This window comes from Pseudochaenichthys georgianus, chromosome 8 (genome assembly GCF_902827115.2).
Source record: "Pseudochaenichthys georgianus chromosome 8, fPseGeo1.2, whole genome shotgun sequence".
NCBI lineage: Eukaryota > Metazoa > Chordata > Actinopteri > Perciformes > Channichthyidae > Pseudochaenichthys > Pseudochaenichthys georgianus.
The window spans coordinates 33,362,317-33,383,391 of NC_047510.2; the positions used below are offsets into that span (position 1 = coordinate 33,362,317).

General features: G+C 42.2%; 1 protein-coding gene across 1 annotated transcript in view; it reads left to right on the forward strand.

The window, feature by feature from the left end:
• Positions 1-21,075, forward strand: part of grb2b (growth factor receptor-bound protein 2b) — a 66,092-nt gene that overhangs the window by 35,710 nt on the left and 9,307 nt on the right. Inside the window, exons 2-3 of the mRNA XM_071204125.1 lie at positions 10,637-10,734; positions 20,893-21,015. Of these exons, the coding sequence (XP_071060226.1) occupies positions 10,637-10,734; positions 20,893-21,015 (221 nt within the window). The remainder of the gene's footprint in view (positions 1-10,636; positions 10,735-20,892; positions 21,016-21,075) is intronic.

Sequence of the window (21,075 nt, forward strand, 5' to 3'; positions counted from 1 at the left end):
AAAGCACCGCATACGTCGAGGCGGGGGCCGGGGCGGGATCAACTCCTGAACAACAACAACAACAAGCCCGCGTTTTATCCAGTTTGTAAACAACGATGGAGAAACGTAACAAGAGTTTCAGTGTTTCTGCCATAGACTGTATATATAAAGGTTTCTGCTCATGGTGAAGCAACGTGTCTGCGTGTTAAGGTGGAACCTGAGCATTCACGTTGATCACCTCATTATAACTCATTATAACTCATAAAACTATAAATATTAAACTTTACTTCACGTGTTCATTTGAGAACAGCTGTTGCATACCTGGGTGAAGGCTACAGTTCATATAAATGAAAGATACAACGTTACTCCACACTCATAGTTCAGTCCACCTTAAGAAATAAGACCGACCTCGGAAGCAGTTGTGTTTTTTAAAAAAACTTTATTGACACGAGTACACTTTTTTTTATAAGAATATAACGAAACCACAGAAATGACTCCGGAAAAGCTGCAGATAGAGCCATGAGAAATGAATGCAACTGATTTAATCCGCACGGTTTGGCTTTATGAAGCAGGCACGCAAACGATGACGCAAAGACGCAGCACCAGTCGGACTCTGGGCGGTGTGAAAAGAGCCGGAGTTGAACCGGTTCTGAACCTGAAAAGCTCTAGCGCGGAGCTTGAACCGGAGTTGCGTTGGTGTGAATGAGGTATCTGTTACACTGCCTTCACTTTCAATTTTATAATACTTCCAAACTCCCAACATTTTCTCCGTCCCGACTCCCGAGTCACCAGCTGAACGTAGCCTCTCGTTAGCTTGCTGCTACTATTAGACACTGCGCCCACTCTGTTGCCAGATTTCAGAGAAATAAGCAACCAGGTCTGAAAACAAGCCCAAAGAAAGCAACACATACATGAAGGTGTGTAATTTTAAACCAAAACTAAGGCCTCAGGATGACTTGAAGACGTGAACATGGTCATTTTTGTTTTGTAACATTAAATAAAATAATAAAAAGATTTTATAAAAAAAAAGAAATCCCGATTTTTTTTCTTTTTTTTTTTTTTCTTTCCGATCTTTTGAAAACCACGTGATTGGATCGAGACATCTCTACCTATTATCGTGTATATAAGTCTCTAATGAGTGACATGTATCATTAGCTGAGGTTGTGCTGGTGTCTGGGATGTGTAAAACTTGATTATACTGTAACGAAATGACCAAGTCAAAACACAAAGATATACAAAAACGGAAATGTCCTGTGTGGGTCTCCAAGGGTTAATCACAAGTTAGTGACCCGCGTTCGGCTCGAAACCTTCAGTGTGCTGCACCGCAGATGTAGTAAAGACATTGTGAGATAAGAGGGCTCTCGACGTGCATGTGGGTTTTTTCTTCACCGCGGCGCCCCGACACACCATGCTCTGTGGTCGGAAAACCTACTAATGGATGTCAGTGGTGCTGGGTGGACGCTATCGGAGAAACGCATCCCTCAGCTGACATATTTGTAGGCGGTGAGGAATGTTTCTCTCTCTGCATTCGATTTAGTCAATCAGTTGCTCCACGTATTGACTGTCTCTTTCCTTTCACATTATCACTTCTACAATTCTCTGTTTTAAAGGTCGTCTATGATACTGTGTTTCATCAATATATCACAGGTCTCAGATATATACAGAGCCTGTCTCTGATTGGCTGAAACTCCAAACAGATCATGGCAGCATTACCCATAATCCCCTCTGTTTCAGCCCTGTTTCCAAAGTGTTGATTCTCTGTCTGTTACTTTAGATGAAGATAAGGAGCCCCTCCCCCACGCCCCTCTGAGAGAGGTTTGGTTACAAAGAACTCATTGGAGCTCTAGAGGAGATTCAGGTGATAAGGGGGGGGGGGGGGTTACCCTGATTGGCTAATGGTTACACAAGACAACACATCGAACAAGATTAAGATGAGACGTATTTTATTGATCCCAAATTGGGAAATATTTGCATTTCAGCAGCGTAAAAAACAACAAATTAAGGCATTACATATAAGTAGAAATGAAAGAGTGGAAATGAACAATACTAGAATTTAAACATCTCAAAATAGAATTAAAACAGCTTTAAAAAGTAGAAAATATACAGGAGACCATGAAGATAAAACATCTATAAACTCTGACAATAAAACTCTATTGAAGGGCTTTAGACACGATATGAAGCAGGATATTATTAATTAGAGTTTAGGGAATTTAATTATTAAATTAAATATACATGTTATCCAACGAGAAGCGATGGAGCATCACGAGAGACATCACGACACCGGATTACAAACACTGGCTTCTTTTAATAATAGCCTGGAAAAGTCACTTAAGCATTTTAGTAATTCATATAATCTCAGGCGGTCGCTGTATCTCTGCACCTGCTGGGGCTATTTTTAGCTTTGGTGTAGACTGGGTGATTATCAAAGGCTACTCCAGTTCATACAGACTGGTGGCATGGAGTCCCAGAGATTCTGCTTCTAAACAATGATAACATGCACTGCCAGGACTCTAGACCAGGGCTTTCAAACTAAATGTAATCTCGGGCCACATTAGCATCATTAGGCGCTTTCACACAAAGTACTTTTCCCAGATAGTTCTGGAACTATCTAGCAGATCGCGTTCACACCGGAATAAGTCCCTGAGGGAGGATTGGGCAAATGAAGCCGCTGATGTCACTTCTTCTTCTTCTGCGCTGTGCTAATGCTAATAATGCTAATTTGAGGAAATAAAATACCATCTACAAACTGATGCTGACAGCCCCGCTCCTGCCGCCCGCTTGTGGCAGACCACACTTCCACGCTCGCAGGCACTGTGTGTGTGTGTGTGTGTGTGTGTGTGTGTGTGTGTGTGTGTGTGTGTGTGTGTGTGTGTGTGTGTGTGTGTGTGTGTGTGTGTGTGTGTGTGTGTGTGTGTGTGTGTGTGTGTGTGTGTGTGTGTGTGTGTGTGTGTGGGTGTGTGTGTGTGTGTGTGTGTGTGTGTGTGTGTGTGTGTGTGTGTGTGTGTGTGTGTGTGTGTGTGTGTGTGTGTGTGTGTGTGTCGAGAGAGACCTTACGTGCATTGTTGTTGTTAGCATCTGGTGCTAGCTAGCTGCGCTAACGGATATAAGGAGCTGTTTAAATGAAAACAGAGGAGCGACATTTCGCCACAACTGCGCCGAGCACTTGACTTGATGCAGACAGCGGGACATTGTAGGAGAAGTCTGCACGGAGAGTGCAACATGATTGCAGCGTCCAGGCAGCTCCCGTTCGAGCATATGCCTTGAGTTGCACATAGCTCCAACGATCCAACACACACACACACACACACACACACACATATACACGCACGTGCACACACACACACACACACACACACACACACACCATTTGTATTGTATGAGAGGTTCCAGGTTGAATTGAGGCGAATATTTGTAATGTTCAGAGGTTCTTGTGTTTAATATAGAATATTTGTCATTGTTCAAATGATAATAAACATTAGCATAAAGCATATTTGTCCACTCACATGTTGATAAGAGTATTAAAAACCTGAAAAATATTCCTCTAAGGTACATTTAGAACAGATCAAAAATGTGCGATTAATTTGCGATTAACTATTTTAATCGACTGACAGCCCTATTTATATTACATTATTGGCTCTGCATTGGATTATTATCGGATAGGGTAATAACTTCATAATTAACTACGTCTGAAAGCAGAATTCTAGGGCAAATAATTGCAAGTCTCTTCAGTGAGAACGTCACAAAATGATTTAAAAAGAAAAGACAAATTCTGTAGAAAAAGTCCAAATCGAAAAGAAAAAGGCAGATTCTGAGAATAAATAAATATTTTGAAGAAAAAAAGTCAAAGTCTGAGAAAAAAGGCAAATTTGAGATGCATTGTGGGACATGTAGTTTATGGGCAACGTGCTTCTGTAAATCGGCATGTCACCGTATAATGAACATATTATATTCTTTGAAAGCTCTTGTGGGGCCACATAACACGAGGTCACGGGCCGGATTTGGCCCCCGGGCCATGAGTTTGACACCCCTGCTCTGGACTAAACACTGGGAGACTTATCAGTAATATAAAAGGACACTGAGCTTATAGAGAGAAAGAGTTTTTGTGAGAAGGGGTGGGATTCATTTTGATTTGATTCGAATGTGTAAAACAATAATACTACAATGTAAACGTAATCGGTGTCAAATTGATATACACAAATATTACTCATTCTAAATTATATATCTACTTAATTACACATCTGAAAAGGGGTGGGAAGAAATGTACACTTATTTAATCCCACCACTTCTATTATTGTTTTACACGTTCGAAATAAATCAAATAGAAATATATTTATAGAATTATTCTCTATGGTGTAAAAAGAAATACTATTAAAACAAATCTTGAATACATTGTAAGCCCTTCTTTAAAAGTAGGCTACACATAGTATAAATACACAAGCCTAATGTACTGTAGCCTAGTCTTATTTAATGTTATGTATTTATTTGAACAAGGACCATGCATACAAATACATTCATCTCAAAAAAATTTTTTATTGTATAGCTAATTTCCATCTGCAGTCTTTAGGCAGGCATCAACACACACTAACATCTCTATCACTCAAACGAGTATAAAACAGCTTAAAGTACCGGTCAATAAAATATAATATAACGATACGTTTCAATTGGAAAGCTCAGATTACAGTGTAATTAACGTTAGCTGGGCTGGATGCTGGATATCCATTGTTTTGCACCATGAGAGAAAGTGATATGATAACATGTGTTTCTGTACCATGTTGTTATCTAATTTACATGCTGTCTAACCTCTCATTAGGAAACATTCAAAACACCTTGGGGGCTTTTTTTAATAGTTTCTGCTTATACCGAAGCTTTTATTAATTGAGGAAATTCTTAGAAAATGCAACGATTCTAAGAATGCTTTCATCAATTCTTCAGAAGCAGCTTCTCTTTGTACTTGATGAAACCGCCCCGGGAGAAGCTGCGGTGTTACGTATTAATATATGTTCTTATTTAACAGACGGTGTGCTAAAACGCGTGATCAGCCTAATTCTCCGTACCGTCGGGTTGTACAACTCGCCAGTTAGGATCATTGCATGTGTGGGGAAAGTGCTGGCAGAATAGGACCTCCAAATGTTGTGGTTTAACCCCGGACCCCCTGTAGATGGGTGCCGGTGTTGAGCCCGTCTGTTGCTGGCAGAAAGCAAAAAGCGGGTCATTTGGAGTTCAGAGCATCTATTAGACACGTTAGTAGGACTGTAGGTGCCATAACACTACTTAGTTCATTATTTGTATTATCATTATTATTTACCTCACCTTTATCTGCTTGTTGAGCACTTCCGGTGAGGGTGAGCTTGTGCCGTCATCTTTTCTGTGGACCGTTTTGTCCATAGTTACTATGTTTTGATTTTGTTAATTAAATATCCTTAAAACTATATCGCTTCAACGTGGACTTTCTTTTCGAAAACGCGTCACAGTTTGAAGCCAAGTTTAGCCTCTCGGCGACTCGAATGTAACCGGGGATTGAGCCGCCACAAGGACCCTTTAACACAGGGGTGTCAAACTCAAGGCCCGGGGGCCACATCCGGCCCGCGACTTCATTTTACGTGGCCCCGCAAGAACTTGCAAAGAATGTAATACGTTTATTATACGGTTAAATGCCGCTTTACAGAATCAGGTTGCCCATAAACTACATGTCCCACAATGCATCTCGTTTTGTGACATGGCACTGAAGAGACTTGCAATTATTTGCTTTCAGACGTAGTTAATTACTAAGTCATTATCCTATCCGATAATAATCCAGTTCAGAGGCAATAGTGTAATATAATACATTATTTTATATATATTTATATATATGTATATTTTATATATTTACAACCGGCCCTTTGAGTGCATAATTCTGATGTGGCCCGCGATGAAATTGAGTTTGACACCCCTGCTTTAACACATGAGGTGTTTACGGTAGGGCTGTCGGTGTGAGCGTTAATCGCAGTAATAACATGTTGTTATTCATTATTAATAACAAGTTTAAAATACTATTTTTCCATTTTTGGGGGAGATTAATCGCATGCATGCATGGTGTTGTAACTGTTGAGGGATTTGGGCATTCTTTTGACAATTTTCTGATATTTAGCTGAAGACGGAGAGATGTTGTGATTCCCCTCCGGATAGTATGTGCTACTTGTACTCGTATGGTAGTATTCAGACAGCGATCACCCTCTGTGTAATGTGTGCTACTTATACTCGTAGGGTAGTATTCAGACAGCGACCACCCTCTGTGTAATGTGTGCTACTTGTCTGTAGTCTCTCGGTCTTCATATCCCTCACATGCAGTCGACCACAAGCTGACAATGCCGGAGCCAATGTGAGCGGAGAGCTGTGTGTCCGCCGGCCTGAAAGCCTCAGTGTTAGATCAGTGTGTCTTTGTAGCAGCGAGCTCTTAAAGGTCTGTTTGATGTGTCAACACACACACACACACACACACACACACACACACACACACACACACACACACACACCCCGAGGCTCTTTGTGTGAGGCTTGGCTCTGACACTGCCACATTGACATCAGTCAGGATTCCTTTACGTGTGTTCATCGAGCGTTTATTCTTTTGAAATAACATCTGTTTGCAACTTACAAATTAATATCATATCCCAATTAGTTGTAGATAGACTCTTCTTGCACTCTCTCTATTTTATTGTATTTACTTGAACTATTTGATCTGTTTTATTGTGTTGGAGGAGCCTGTGACCTCAGACATATCAAAGTCAACTTTATTGTCAATCTTTCAGAGATCGACAACGACAATAAAAACCTTGAAAATGTTGAAAGTCGTCCCGCAGCGGGTACATTTACAGATTTCCAGCCCTACACACTCTCCATCCCTTTAAGTCCACTGTGTTACACTTACACCCCCCCCCCCCCTTCAACCTGCTTATGTTTTCGGTCCACGGCCACTCCTTGATCCGGTAATGCTGGTCTTGTGCTGGGTTAGCAGCTGGGGGGGTGGCGTGCGACAGCTGGCATTCTGCAGGGGCAAATGCACCCCGGACACTCGCGCTGCAGCGGGCCGAGCCGGACAGCTGTCCTGGGCTGGGTTAGCGGGGAATTATGAATTTGAGAGGTGAGGAAGAAGAAGTTGAGTTTTGAATTCAACGACGAGACATTTCTGTCAGTAATTCTGCCTTAAGGATCGCACGCATGCTTTTTGTTTCCTTTTGAATTATGCAGATGAGTTGCGATCAAAGACGGTGAATGGAATTGCTTTTAACCAACCTGAGTTAAAGTGAGTCACCCTTCAGGCTCCGTCTGAGTGGAGGCGAGCGGGAGATTAATGGCCTTTTTTTTCAAGCTGATGAAACAACACATGAGAGCTTGACACGTGTACCACATCCTGTTTCTGTTCTGTTATGTATTGGTTGGTCAGAAGTTGGGCTCTTATTGGCTTTGAGTTTTGCAACGTCACTCGGATGGAGAATGCATGACTGAGCTGTCTCGGTGTTGCTCAGTTTTCCTCTGAAATATGTAAATATCGAGATAAGGGTTGGGCAATGCAATGTTGAAATCCTCCAATATTCCACCGTCAGCCCGACAACCGGTGAAGCTTGACATATTTTCTCATGTCTGTATTTGTGTGAGTGCTCCGTGCAAACACACTTCATATGATATACACAGATTCACACCGTTTCAACAAGTTGTAACCAATTCTTTGTTGGTCAGCGCATCAAGTTACACTGCACACGTTTCGCTTAGCGGTGGTGACGTGAAGTCATGTGACCGTGCTGTAGTTCCTTTATAGCCCAACATTAGCCACCTTTAGCTTAGCGGTGGTGACGTGAAGTCATGTGACCGTGCTGTAGTTCCTTTATAGCCCAACATTAGCCTCCTTTAGCTTAGCGGTGGTGACGTGAAGTCATTTGACCGTGCTGTAGTTCCTTTATAGCCCAACATTAGCCTCCTTTAGCTTAGCGGTGGTGACGTGAAGTCATGTGACCGTGCTGTAGTTCCTTTATAGCCCAACATTAGCCACTTTTAGCTTAGCGGTGGTGACGTGAAGTCATGTGACTGAGCTGTAGTTCCTTTATAGCCCAACATTAGCCATCTTTAGCTTAGCGGTGGTAACGTGAAGTCATGTGACCGTGCTGTAGTTCCTTTATAGCCCAACATTAGCCTCCTTTAGCTTAGCGGTGGTGACGTGAAGTCATGTGACCGTGCTGTAGTTCCTTTATAGCCCAACATTAGCCGCCTTTAGCTTAGCGGTGGTAACGTGAAGTCATGTGACCGTGCTGTAGTTCCTTTAAGGCCCAACATTAGCCGCCTTTAGCTTAGCGGTGGTGACGAGAAGTCATGTGACCGTGCTGTAGTTCCTTTAAGGCCCAACATTAGCCGCCTTTAGCTTAGCGGTGGTGACGTGAAGTCATGTGACCGTGCTGTAGTTCCTTTATAGCCCAACATTAGCAACCTTTAGCTTAGTGGTGGTGACGTGAAGTCATGTGACCGGGCTGTAGTTCCTTTATAGCCCAACATTAGCAACCTTTAGCTTAGTGGTGGTGACGTGAAGTCATGTGACCGTGCTGTAGTTCCTCTATAGCCCAACATTAGCCGCCTTTAGCTTAGCGGTGGTGACGTGAAGTCATGTGACCGTGCTGTAGTTCCTTTATAGCCCAACATTAGCCACCTTTAGCTTAGCGGTGGTGACGTGAAGTCATGTGACCGTGCTGTAGTTCCTTTATAGCCCAACATTAGCCGCCTTTAGCTTAGCGGTGGTAACGTGAAGTCATGTGACCGTGCTGTAGTTCCTTTAAGGCCCAACATTAGCCGCCTTTAGCTTAGCGGTGGTGACGAGAAGTCATGTGACCGTGCTGTAGTTCCTTTAAGGCCCAACATTAGCCGCCTTTAGCTTAGCGGTGGTGACGTGAAGTCATGTGACCGTGCTGTAGTTCCTTTATAGCCCAACATTAGCAACCTTTAGCTTAGTGGTGGTGACGTGAAGTCATGTGACCGGGCTGTAGTTCCTTTATAGCCCAACATTAGCAACCTTTAGCTTAGTGGTGGTGACGTGAAGTCATGTGACCGTGCTGTAGTTCCTCTATAGCCCAACATTAGCCGCCTTTAGCTTAGCGGTGGTGACGTGAAGTCATGTGACCGTGCTGTAGTTCCTTTATAGCCCAACATTAGCCACCTTTAGCTTAGCGGTGGGGGTGACGTGAAGTCATGTGACCGTGCTGTAGTTCCTTTATAGCCCAACATTAGCCTCCTTTAGCTTAGCGGTGGTGACGTGAAGTCATGTGACCGTGCTGTAGTTCCTTTATAGCCCAACATTAGCAACCTTTAGCTTAGCGGTGGTGACGTGAAGTCATGTGACCGGGCTGTAGTTCCTTTATAGCCCAACATTAGCAACCTTTAGCTTAGCGGTGGTGACGTGAAGTCATGTGACCGTGCTGTAGTTCCTCTATAGCCCAACATTAGCCGCCTTTAGCTTAGCGGTGGTGACGTGAAGTCATGTGACCGTGCTGTAGTTCCTTTATAGCCCAACATTAGCCACCTTTAGCTTAGCGGTGGTGACGTGAAGTCATGTGACCGTGCTGTAGTTCCTTTATAGCCCAACATTAGCCTCCTTTAGCTTAGCGGTGGTGACGTGAAGTCATGTGACCGTGCTGTAGTTCCTTTATAGCCCAACATTAGCAACCTTTAGCTTAGCGGTGGTGACGTGAAGTCATGTGACCGGGCTGTAGTTCCTTTATAGCCCAACATTAGCAACCTTTAGCTTAGCGGTGGTGACGTGAAGTCATGTGACCGGGCTGTAGTTCCTTTATAGCCCAACATTAGCAACCTTTAGCTTAGTGGTGGTGACGTGAAGTCATGTGACCGTGCTGTAGTTCCTCTATAGCCCAACATTAGCCGCCTTTAGCTTAGCGGTGGTGACGTGAAGTCATGTGACCGTGCTGTAGTTCCTTTATAGCCCAACATTAGCCACCTTTAGCTTAGCGGTGGTGACGTGAAGTCATGTGACCGTGATGTAGTTCCTTTATAGCCTAATGTTAGCTTTTCACTTCATGGAAATTGAAACAAATGGTCATAAACGTTTGTTTGCCACAGTGATAATGTTATGCCGTTTTCTAAAATCCAATTGTATAATTCCATTTGCTTTTTGTGGAGGGAACCCTTGCGATGCGGGTCGGCCTACAAAAATAATCAAAAATGTAATTAAGAATGAAACAACACTCATGGGCCTTTTTTAGCTGCTGCAGCCTGAAGGTTAATTTCTCCCATCTCACATTAACACTCATAATTAGACAAAGTGGAGCTTGCAAATGAACGTGGACACACACCGATGCACTATCACACACACTCTCAGACATGAATCCCTCACAGCTATCCGTCACTCTTAAATGAGGCTCCACAGCTAAAGGCTCTTGTCAAACACAGACTCAAAATTGCATCTTCTTAATTATAATCTTCTCAAGCGTTTCAAATTGTTTTTGTTCGATTTTATTTGCCCGCTGTTCCATCATCTCTCAATATTTACCAGGCAGTTGTTAACGTGCACGTTCTGCAGTGACGGGAAATGAAAGGCAGTGGCTCGGAGCTAAATGTAGGAGGTTGATTGCTGCCCATTGTTGACACTTGATGGCACTAACCTGAACTCTTTCTCTGTCTTCAGGTATTAAATGAAGAGTGTGATCAGAACTGGTACAAGGCGGAGCTAAACGGAAAAGACGGCTTCATTCCCAAGAATTACATAGAGATGAAAGCCCATCCGTAAGTATTATAATTTGTTTTTTAAGTGTGTACCTTAATGAGAATATGTGCTATATACTGTACAGGGGTTTTTCTAGAAAGATATAGTATGAGTATCTCGAGAACATGACGCCCTTATACAAGATGGCGCCCGTGACGTCGGAGCTCCGTAAAAACAAAGCTGTCTCTGCCGTCGGATACATAACGTTACTTTTTTAAAGTTTACAGGTCCAAGAAGTAGTCCGTCTGAGGCAAAGGCACAATAACGAATTTTGTAAAATAATATTGTTCATTTTCTTTTACTGTTCATTTCCTTTATTTATAAACACAAATATTTCTGTATATTTATTATTTTAAAAAGTGAATGGAATGGATGGTAATTTAATGCTAAATACAGTTTTAGCCACTAAAGACGCTCTTGTTAAAGTTATTTTTAAGAATTTGTGCTCAAAGTTAGTGTGATATATAAAAACATATATACATATATCAAGATTAGTAAAATACTTAAAGGGGACCTATCATGCAAAATGCACTTGTTGATGTCTTCTCTACATAACCATGTGTCCCCGGTGTGTCGGGGAACTCACGCAGCGTCAGGAAATAAAACCCCCTCTCTTTTCCTCCGTACCCAAATCTCTAAAAACGGGGAACAACGGAGCTGATCCAGATTTGCGTCCGATATGACGTAACATCTGAAATGTGGACCCACGGTCCAATCAGAAACGTTGCTATCAGAAACAATGCCCGACTGTTTTGGACGTAATATGGTCGGTGTTTACATTAGCATCGCTAACACTCAGAGCTAACCTGTGCTGGAGAGCATGTGTGTGAAGAAGCAGGAAGTAGAAAGGAACTCACCTTGTGGTATAACCGGCAAGAGAGAAAGCCTTTGAGCTCCAGACTGTTTCAGATCCTTGATGATCCATGATATGGCGTTTCATTACGGCAGCATTTAGTTTAGACGGTAGCTGCCGGGTCCCGCATGAGCTCAGACCCCTCCTAAAGCTTTATCCCCAAATCAGCACTTTTGAAACAGGAAGTGGAACAGAGGGATATGAGGCATGGCTAGAATGGGGGATCTGTTTGGTATTTTGAGCAAAACACTTCATACTTCATGTTTTTTATATATTTTTATATATCTGACACCTATGCTATTGCCTAAAAATAGCAGGATAGGTCGGTCCACTTTAATTGTATTTATTTTATTGTCTTAAATCCAGCGCCCCATTCACCTTGACCTCCTCTGTGATGCATTCGGACACTTTGTGTGTCTCTCTCTCTCTCTCTCTCTCTCTCTCTCTCTCTCTCTCTCTCTCTCTCTCTCTCTCTCTCTCTCTCTCTCTCTCTGGACCTGCGCTCAGTGCCAGATTCTCTCTTCATCAATGCGCTGCAGGCCTCTTACGCTTAATTGAATATTGACCTTATTGCATTATGGCTCCGGTGCGATCTGCATTATGGCTCCGGTGCGATCAGATGTACCTCTTACTTTTCTGCAGTGGGGGATGTCATCATGGCTGTCTATTTCTTTACTACTTGCTTTATTGTCTTCCCTTTGTGCCGGTGCAACGACAATACTCAAAGGCTGACGATCTTTATTACGGTTATGGGGAATCAATATTAATCTGTAACACTTAGTCCTTAATGACCACTAGAGGTTGTTATGTTCCAACTCATTGATGCATGCTAGGTTTTTCTACAAAATAATTCACATGCAGAATGAGAAATCCTTTATTTGTCGCACAGCGGGAAGACTTACAGTTTATATAAAAGGCTAAATGTAATAAGTAGGCTTAACATATTAAATATAAAGTCAGGGGTGTCAAATTCGAATACACAGTGGGCCAAAATAAAAAAATCGGTACTAGTCGAGGGCCGGACTGGTTCAATGTTTATTGAATGAACGTATTGAAATGAACTTATTGCACATATTAAACCTGGAACTAACAAAGCTTCAATGATTGCCTATAAAAACAACATTAAACATTAAATAATCAGTTGCATTCATTTCTTATGATTACATTTTTCCACAGGCCAACAACAGCTTCAACAAAACTATTAGCCTCAAAGAAATAAACATGCCCTGTTGTCGTGAGAGAGAAAGTGCAGAAGGAAGCATCCTTTGAGCTCAGGTTGCTGCTCTGGGATGCTAGTTCAAGCCAGATACTTAGCATCTCATCTCGGGTGCAAGGTCATCAATGTTTGGGGTCCGGCTCTGAGCGGAGGAGACCCTCAGGATGGAGTGAAGGTGTGCGTGCAATATACCGGCGGGCCAGATCGAATAGGAATTAGAAATGATCCTGCGGGCCGAAATTAAATCCACCACGGCCCGGATTTGGCCCCCGGGCCTCGAGTTTGACACGTGTGGGTTAATCAAATCAAATCAAAGAAATTACATACAGTAATAAATAAGTAGCAGTATTATAAATAATTACGGTAAAGTACTGAAACATGTCATTCAGCCAAAAAGTATTTATTTGATAAAGAATGTTACAATTATCGTATCGTTATAATGACTTGCTTTTTTTTAAATCATATATTTATACAACCCACATTAATAGACTTCATGACGTATACGGTTTGGTCTCGTTTTAATTATGACGATTGCGGTTCTGCTTTTTGATTCCGATTATTTTCGGGTGTTGACTTTCTGTAAAAGTAAACTTATTTTCATTTAACAAAATTACAAAAACAACATACTGACTTCCCTCTGCCTGTGAGAGCTAGCGAATTTAATTTAATATGATTTGACAACAGTGGAATATTTAAATGTTAGCCTATCCCAACCAATTTCTTCATCAAACATCATGGAAGATGTTTGCCAGCAGATGCCCTTTTCCATGTAATGATGATTAATATTTCCCTCTCACCAGGGGGTCAGGGATAGTTTTACTTCCTGTCTATCATCACAACCACATCAAAGAGAGCAGGAAAGGCTGTGCCATTTCTCAGACGGCATGAGAACGACCTGGCATTTCTAACCAACAGAAGATCTTCTGGGCTTCACAGCAGGGTGTCAGTTTGAATGTGTAGAATATTTTTCTTCAATTCATAATAAGGTCATTGACTGTGTGTGTTCCCCCACCAACAACTGCTTGTCTCTTTCCATTTTGTAGTATTAGTAGAAAGACCCACAATCCTTTGCTTTAACCCAAAAACATCCTTAGTGTGGTGCAGTGATGATTTATTTTTGTAAGCAAACTCGAAAGGGAAGCTAATTGGATGTAGGATGATTTATGTTTTTTTCAGCAAGATATTCTCCACAAGTTAACAGCACTCTATGATTTTTGAAGTTAAAAGCTAATGTTGGGCTATAAAGGAACTACAGCACGGTCACATGACTTCACGTCACCACCGCTAAGCTAAAGGTGGCTAATGTTGGGCTATAAAGGAACTACAGCACGGTCACATGACTTCACGTCACCACCGCTAAGCTAAAGGTGGTGAATGTTGGGCCATCAAGGACCTACAGCACGGTCACATGACTTCACGTCACCACCGCTAAGCTAAAGGAGGCTAATGTTGGGCTATAAAGGAACTACAGCACGGTCACATGACTTCACGTTACCACCGCTAAGCTAAAGGAGGCTAACGTTGGGCTATAAAGGAACTACAGCACGGTCACATGACTTCACGTCTCCACCGCTAAGCTAAAGGTGGCTAATGTTGGGCGTGATGAAGTTTAGTCGTCTCATTTAGACCCTTGTTAACCACAGACCTTATTTCGGGCTAAAATCTAAAAAAACGTTCAGAAAACCTTTGACTTCCGAGACAACCTGTAAGTGCTAAACGCTGACTCGTTTCCAGGTTTTAGGACTTATTTCTGCACCACTCTATTTTGTGCATGTTAACGTGGAAGCAGATTTTCCACAGAATAAGCGGAAGCATTATTGTGGTCTGCTAATGGAAGCTCAAACCTTTCAATACCTGCACATATTTCTGTTTTGGCTCTTATTGTGAAATATCCAGCAGGCCAAGTTAGCACTAATGCTGGATCCCAGAAGAACCACAAATCACAGACTGCAGTGAGCGAGAGGCCGTCCATCGTCTCATGGCGCTCGCCTTAATGGGCTCCGGGGGAAAGTGTTACCACATCCTGGGACCAGGGTTTCCGTTAGCCGGTAATTACCGGTTTTTAGCTGGTAACATTTATAAAAAACCGGTAAATTCAAAACCTGACGGTCAAAATGTCTGGTAATAATTAGGGAGGCTCCGATCGATCGGCCGCCGGTCATTATCGGCCGATATTCACTCTTAATAGTTTGATCGGTGCTCTCTATAAAGGCCGATCAGGAGAGCTGGATCTGATCGATATGGACAGACACGCGAGTGAAGTGTAACCGGACCGAGAGAGAGATCAGATCAGCTGCTGAGTCTGACCGAGACACGCAGCTCTGCATGATCACCTGAAGCCCCGCCCTCTGTTTAGCGAGCTGCAGGAGCTGCATGAGGAACTGACGTGCTGTCAGGAGAGAGAGGGAGGGAAAGAGAGGATCCGTTTCTCCCGTGTTATTATTCAAAGTTGATGTAAACTTCTGAATAATGTACGTTATCTACTACAAGTAGTTTGTTTGAATGTAATAATTATGTTGTTTGTTGTTTGTGGAATCATTTATTGAAAAATGAATCAGAATTTTTCGATCTGTTACGATTATAAACTGAAGCAATATAAAAATGAGCCCCGTGAACTGAGTTTTAAACTGAAGCTTATCTGCTCATAGTCCGGTAATTACCTGCTAACGGAAACTCTGCTACACAACTATTATTATTATTATTGAAATATGACCGGTAAGTTTCAAATTAGTCCGGTAAAATAAATTCTGCCCGGACATTTGACCGGCGAGAAAAAATCCTAGCGGAAACCCTGCCTGGGACGTGAAGAAAAGATGACCATGCGTCTGCTTCATGCGACTATTAACACGCTATGACTGTAATATCCTTTAACCCAGGGGTGGGGAACCTTTTTCCTCTCAAGGGCCATTTCAATGTTTCCAACATCCTCCGAGGGCCGTACCAATGACTGACCTCTGCTTGAAAATACTAAAATCACAGCCCATTAATTTCGCCTTTCTTTCATGCAGTGCAAAGAAAAAGAAACCTCTCAATCCAGATATCTCACCATGACTCGTGCACGGTGTGGCATGACCACCCAAACAGAAAGATATGGACACAAGATGTGTGCAAATGTATTTAGTTTCCTATCCATGTGGACATGATTTAAGTGGGGGGGACCTAACCTCCTCTAGGGGGGTCCAGGGGCATGCTAATGTTGAAGTTAAAAGCATCAATCTGGTGCACTTTAAGAGTTAGGAGATCTATGGAAACATCTCTCAGCACCCAGATGAAACAGAACTGGAAGCAGATTTACTTTTCTTTATGGATATTTTACAAATCACTCCCCTTTCAAACTGTATTCTTGTTTATTAATAACAACTTTTTTTACTGTCATATAGTATTGTATACCTGTTTCTCTTATTTTTTTATAACTATAATGATCATATAAAGATGTGCCTTTACCTCACTGGTAGTAGAAAAAGCTTCTTATATTCGTTAGCATAGCTAGCTAACCAGATGCTAATAACAACAAAGTTATTGACTGTATGATCAGTATGACAGATGAACAGATCGCCACTGGGCTTTCAGCTAAAGACACAGCCACGCAGAAACTGCAGCATGTGTACGGCTCCTTATGGGTGCTGCAATTTGTGAAGTGCCAGCAACGTTCTGGTGCTCTCCGTCAGAACTGCACCCCTGTCAGACGAGACATATACCACGTGATGACACATAAGGACCCTGACCTTGGCCAGGAAAAACAGGCGCTCACTTGTTTAATTATTTTACGGTCTAGATTTCTTTAATTTTTTTCTTTTTTGCATGTGTTTATAAATTACCTCGAGGGCCGTACCAAATGGTCTCGCGGGCCGTATACGGCGCGGAGGCCGGAGGTTACCCACCCCTGCTTTAACATGTCACGATAACATTTGTATAAACTGATGCAGGGATGACATATTTATGTAGTGGATCCTGAAGGCAGCATCTCCCTGGTTCCTTCCACAAAAAGCCAAAGGGATTTTTACACTGGATTTTGAATTATTGCAGAAAATAACATCTGTGATTTACAAACGTTTACATTACATAGACAACCGCTAAGCTAAAGGAGGCTAATGTTGGGCTATAAAGGAACTACAGCACGGTCATATGACTTCATGTCACCACCGCTAAGCTAAAGGAGGCTAATGTTGGGCTATAAAGGAACTACAGCACGGTCACATGACTTCACGTCACCACCGCTAAGCTAATGTTGGGCTATAAAGGAACTACAGCACGGTCATATGACTTCACGTCACCACCGCTAAGCTAAAGGAGGCTAATGTTGAGCTATAAAGGAACTACAGCACGGTCACATGACTTCACGTCACCACCGCTAAGCTAAAGGAGGCTAATGTTGGCTATAAAGGAACTACAGCACGGTCATATGACTTCACGTCACCACCGCTAAGCTAAAGGTGGCTAATGTTGAGCTATAAAGGAACTACAGCACGGTCACATGACTTCACATCACCACGTCAGGAAGGTTAACCGATAAACTGAAATGTACATATCCTATAAAAAAAATGTGGGAAAAATGTTGACAAATAAATAAATAATAATAATTTAGAAAAATAAATAAATACATGTTCAAATAAGTAAAGAAACCAAGTGTCAAATGTATTGAACTGGTGATCACAGTTTGAACAGTTGACAGCTATAGGCCTACAGCTTTCATGCTTAAAACATAACTTGGTCTTTAAATGAAAGAGGGATCAAACACGAACAACATAACGGGTTAGGGTAACGTAACCCGTGACAACAGAGATCAACAACCTGTTACAGGGCCTATGCACAGATTGCAGCTATTCAATACTCATTCTTCTTTAAGAATATGAGCATGTCTACTCAGGGGAGTGGCGGGTGCGGCGGTGATTCACAATCAGGCCAGCTGTAGAGGAGACCCTCTCAGCTGGGATGTGGGCATAAGATGAGGTTTGAGTCTGCGTGGTCTGCGAGTAGGGAGGGGCAGCAGCCGTATCATTAGCTAGAACTAGCTAGGTCTGATGGATTTGGACACCTTTAGACTGAACACACTTGGCTATGGCACTGTCGTATACATTGAATTATTCCATTTGATAATATGTAATCAAGTTAGGCACCCCTCCCAAAAAAAAAAATATTCATAACTCATATTCGAACACCTGAATAATTTCGATTAATCGTTCCCATCCCTATTCCAGACCTGTCTTTCTGCTATAGAATAATAAATGCTACTCTGATGCGATATCCTGTGTGGATTAGATGTGTTGTGCAATAGTTAATCGCCTTGTTTCCGGGTAGAATATGTAGATTCACTGAGAGAGAAAAGCTGAAGTGTCCAGTGTGGTGACGGCTGAAAGCCCCTCACACAGCGAGACAAAATACAGTATGGCGTCTTTTCTGTGTGTAAACAGATCCGTTTCCCCGCTGCACAGTAATTGTGTTTTCGTGGCTAATAGTCTGAGGATTAGAGTGGTGGAGCAGCTTGGAGCACGGATGCTTTCAATAGTTGTGGGAGAGGCTCTTAACGATTAGGGTGGCATCGGAAATCCTGGATCGTTTTGTCCATTTCAACTCGAGTTTATAAAGAAATATCTAGACTCGTTTTAAAAAGTACAACCATAGCTGCCCTCGAAATAACTTGTTTAGTAAATTGGTTCTATAATAAGGATGCGTTAATGTGTGTAAGTATACATAATCAAACACCATTTGATACTGTTTAAACACTTATAACGGTGTGTTACCATGGTGATATTTTTATTGTATTGTAATATATTTGTTCCTATTCCTAAATCCCATATTTAATGCTGATTCCGTTATGGCACGGTTTATCATTGATTGTTTTTCTGTTTTTGGAAGCAAAGGATATTCACACGGTCTCCGTAGCGTTGTGTAACTTCGGCCGATTAAGTTACAATCCACGCTGATTTCTGAAACCGTTTTTCCTCGGGTTATAACGGACGTGCAAAGCGAATCACTTCATTATTTATTTCCACCTGCGTGTAAAGGAACCGACATTTCATCTTTTTGGATGACTGTTCTTTTGAATAATTTACAGCAGTAAATAGCTTTCACTGGGTCCATCTCCCCCCCCCCTCCTCTCCCCCCCTCCCCCTCCCTCTCTCTCCCCCCCCTCCCCCTCCCTCTCTCTCCCCCCCCTCCCCCCTCCCTCTCTCTCCATCACTTACTCCCTCCGTCAGGGATTTCTCTCAACGTTTCCATATTTGCAGCATGAATGCAATGCAATGTCTCCTCTACATCAACATGTGTCCCCTCTTCTTCATGTCTCTTCTACATCAACATGTGTCCCCTCTTCTTCATGTCTCTTCTACATCAACATGTGTCCCCTCTTCTTCATGTCTCTTCTACATCAACATGTGTCCCCTCTTCTTCATGTCTCTTCCACATCAACATGTGTCCCCTCTTCTTCATGTCTCTTCTACATCAACATGTGTCCCCTATTCTTCATGTCTCTTCTACATCAACATGTGTCCCCTCTTCTTCATGTCTCTTCTACATCAACATGTGTCCCCTCTTCTCCATGTCTCTTCTACATCAACATGTGTCCCCTCTTCTTCATGTCTCTTCCACATCAACATGTGTCCCCTCTTCTTCATGTCTCTTCTACATCAACATGTGTCCCCTCTTCTTCATGTCTCTTCTACATCAACATGTGTCCCCTCTTCTTCATGTCTCTTCTACATCAACATGTGTCCCCTCTTCTTCATGTCTCTTCTACATCAACATGTGTCCCCTATTCTTCATGTCTCTTCTACATCAACATGTGTCCCCTCTTCCTCATGTCTCTTCTACATCAACATGTGTCCCCTCTTCCTCATGTCTCTTCTACATCAACATGTGTCCCCTCTTCTTCATGTCTCTTCTACATCAACATGTGTCCCCTCTTCCTCACGTCTCGTGGGGAGGGGCTCCTTATTTTCATCTAAAGTCACACAGACAGAGAATCAGCTCTTTGGAAACAGGGCTGAAACAGAGGGGATTATGGGTAATGCTGCAATGATCTGTTTGGTGTTTCAGCCAATCAGAGACAGGCTCTGGATATATCTGCGACCTGTGATATATTGATGAAGAAGAGAATAATAGGGGACCTTTTTAAAAAAATAAAAAACGTATTAAATGTCATTTGTATGGCTTCTACATTCGTATACGTTGAAACACAGATGCTCCCTCGTGCTCATTTAAATTTTAGGGATATCAAATTTGTTTTTTGTTTTGACTTCGTCACGATTATGAGATAATGAGTAATCTATTTCCCGAAGTACGGATGAAAGTCCAGCTCCGTAGGAACCGGCCGATGCTGGTGTAACTTTAGTATCGCTTCCTGGTGTGAACTGTGGGCAAACTGAAAGTAATTTTTATTAAAATATTCAAAATGTGTGTGTGTGTGTAATGTGTGGTTGCACGTAATGTGTGTGTGTGGTTTTCATAGTCATTAATAACCTACTGGCCGCGCTGCCTTCACTGCCACACACCCTCGAGTGGAATCTGATTCTAAATATAGGATCATGCTAATAATTATATTCAAATTCAAAGGTTTTATCGTCATAAGCTCAAAGCTTCAGTGTAGAAATGGCAATGAAGTTCTTCTGACCCGAGTTCCTCCAACAATGCAACATATAATAAATAAAACAAAGTCGTGCAAGAAGTCTATAAACATGTAAATAGATATCTGCTAAATCATTAACTACAACTGTACAGACACACGGTTAACTCTTCTGCCTCATTCGGGACATTTCTGTTTTTTTAATTTTATTTATCGATAACTTAAGCTGTAATAAAATCAATGTCGTTGCTAAGCATTGAGATATCCTAGAGACTGCAAAGGCATTTAGTAAACATGAAATAAATACATTTGAGTTGTTAAAAGTTCACAAACAGATAACCGATGATGAAGAGAGCTCGTTTGAAGCCTCCACGTAAATAATATTAACATTCACAAGCTTTAGAAGAAATTAATTTTATTTTTAGAACGACACTATTCTGTTGTGGTTTAGGGATATGAAAGGGGTCGGCTTTGTGTCAGCCTATCGGATGCTTTATCAGACGCTCACCTGTACCTGTTTTCTCCCCCCCCCCCCACACATCCTCCAGGTGGTTTTTCGGGAAGATCCCTCGAGCCAAAGCAGAAGAGATGCTGAACAAACAGAGGCACGACGGGGCCTTCCTCATCAGAGAGAGCGAGAGCGCACCGGGAGACTTTTCTCTCTCTGTGAAGTGAGGATCACACACACACACACACACACACACACACACACACACACACACACACACACA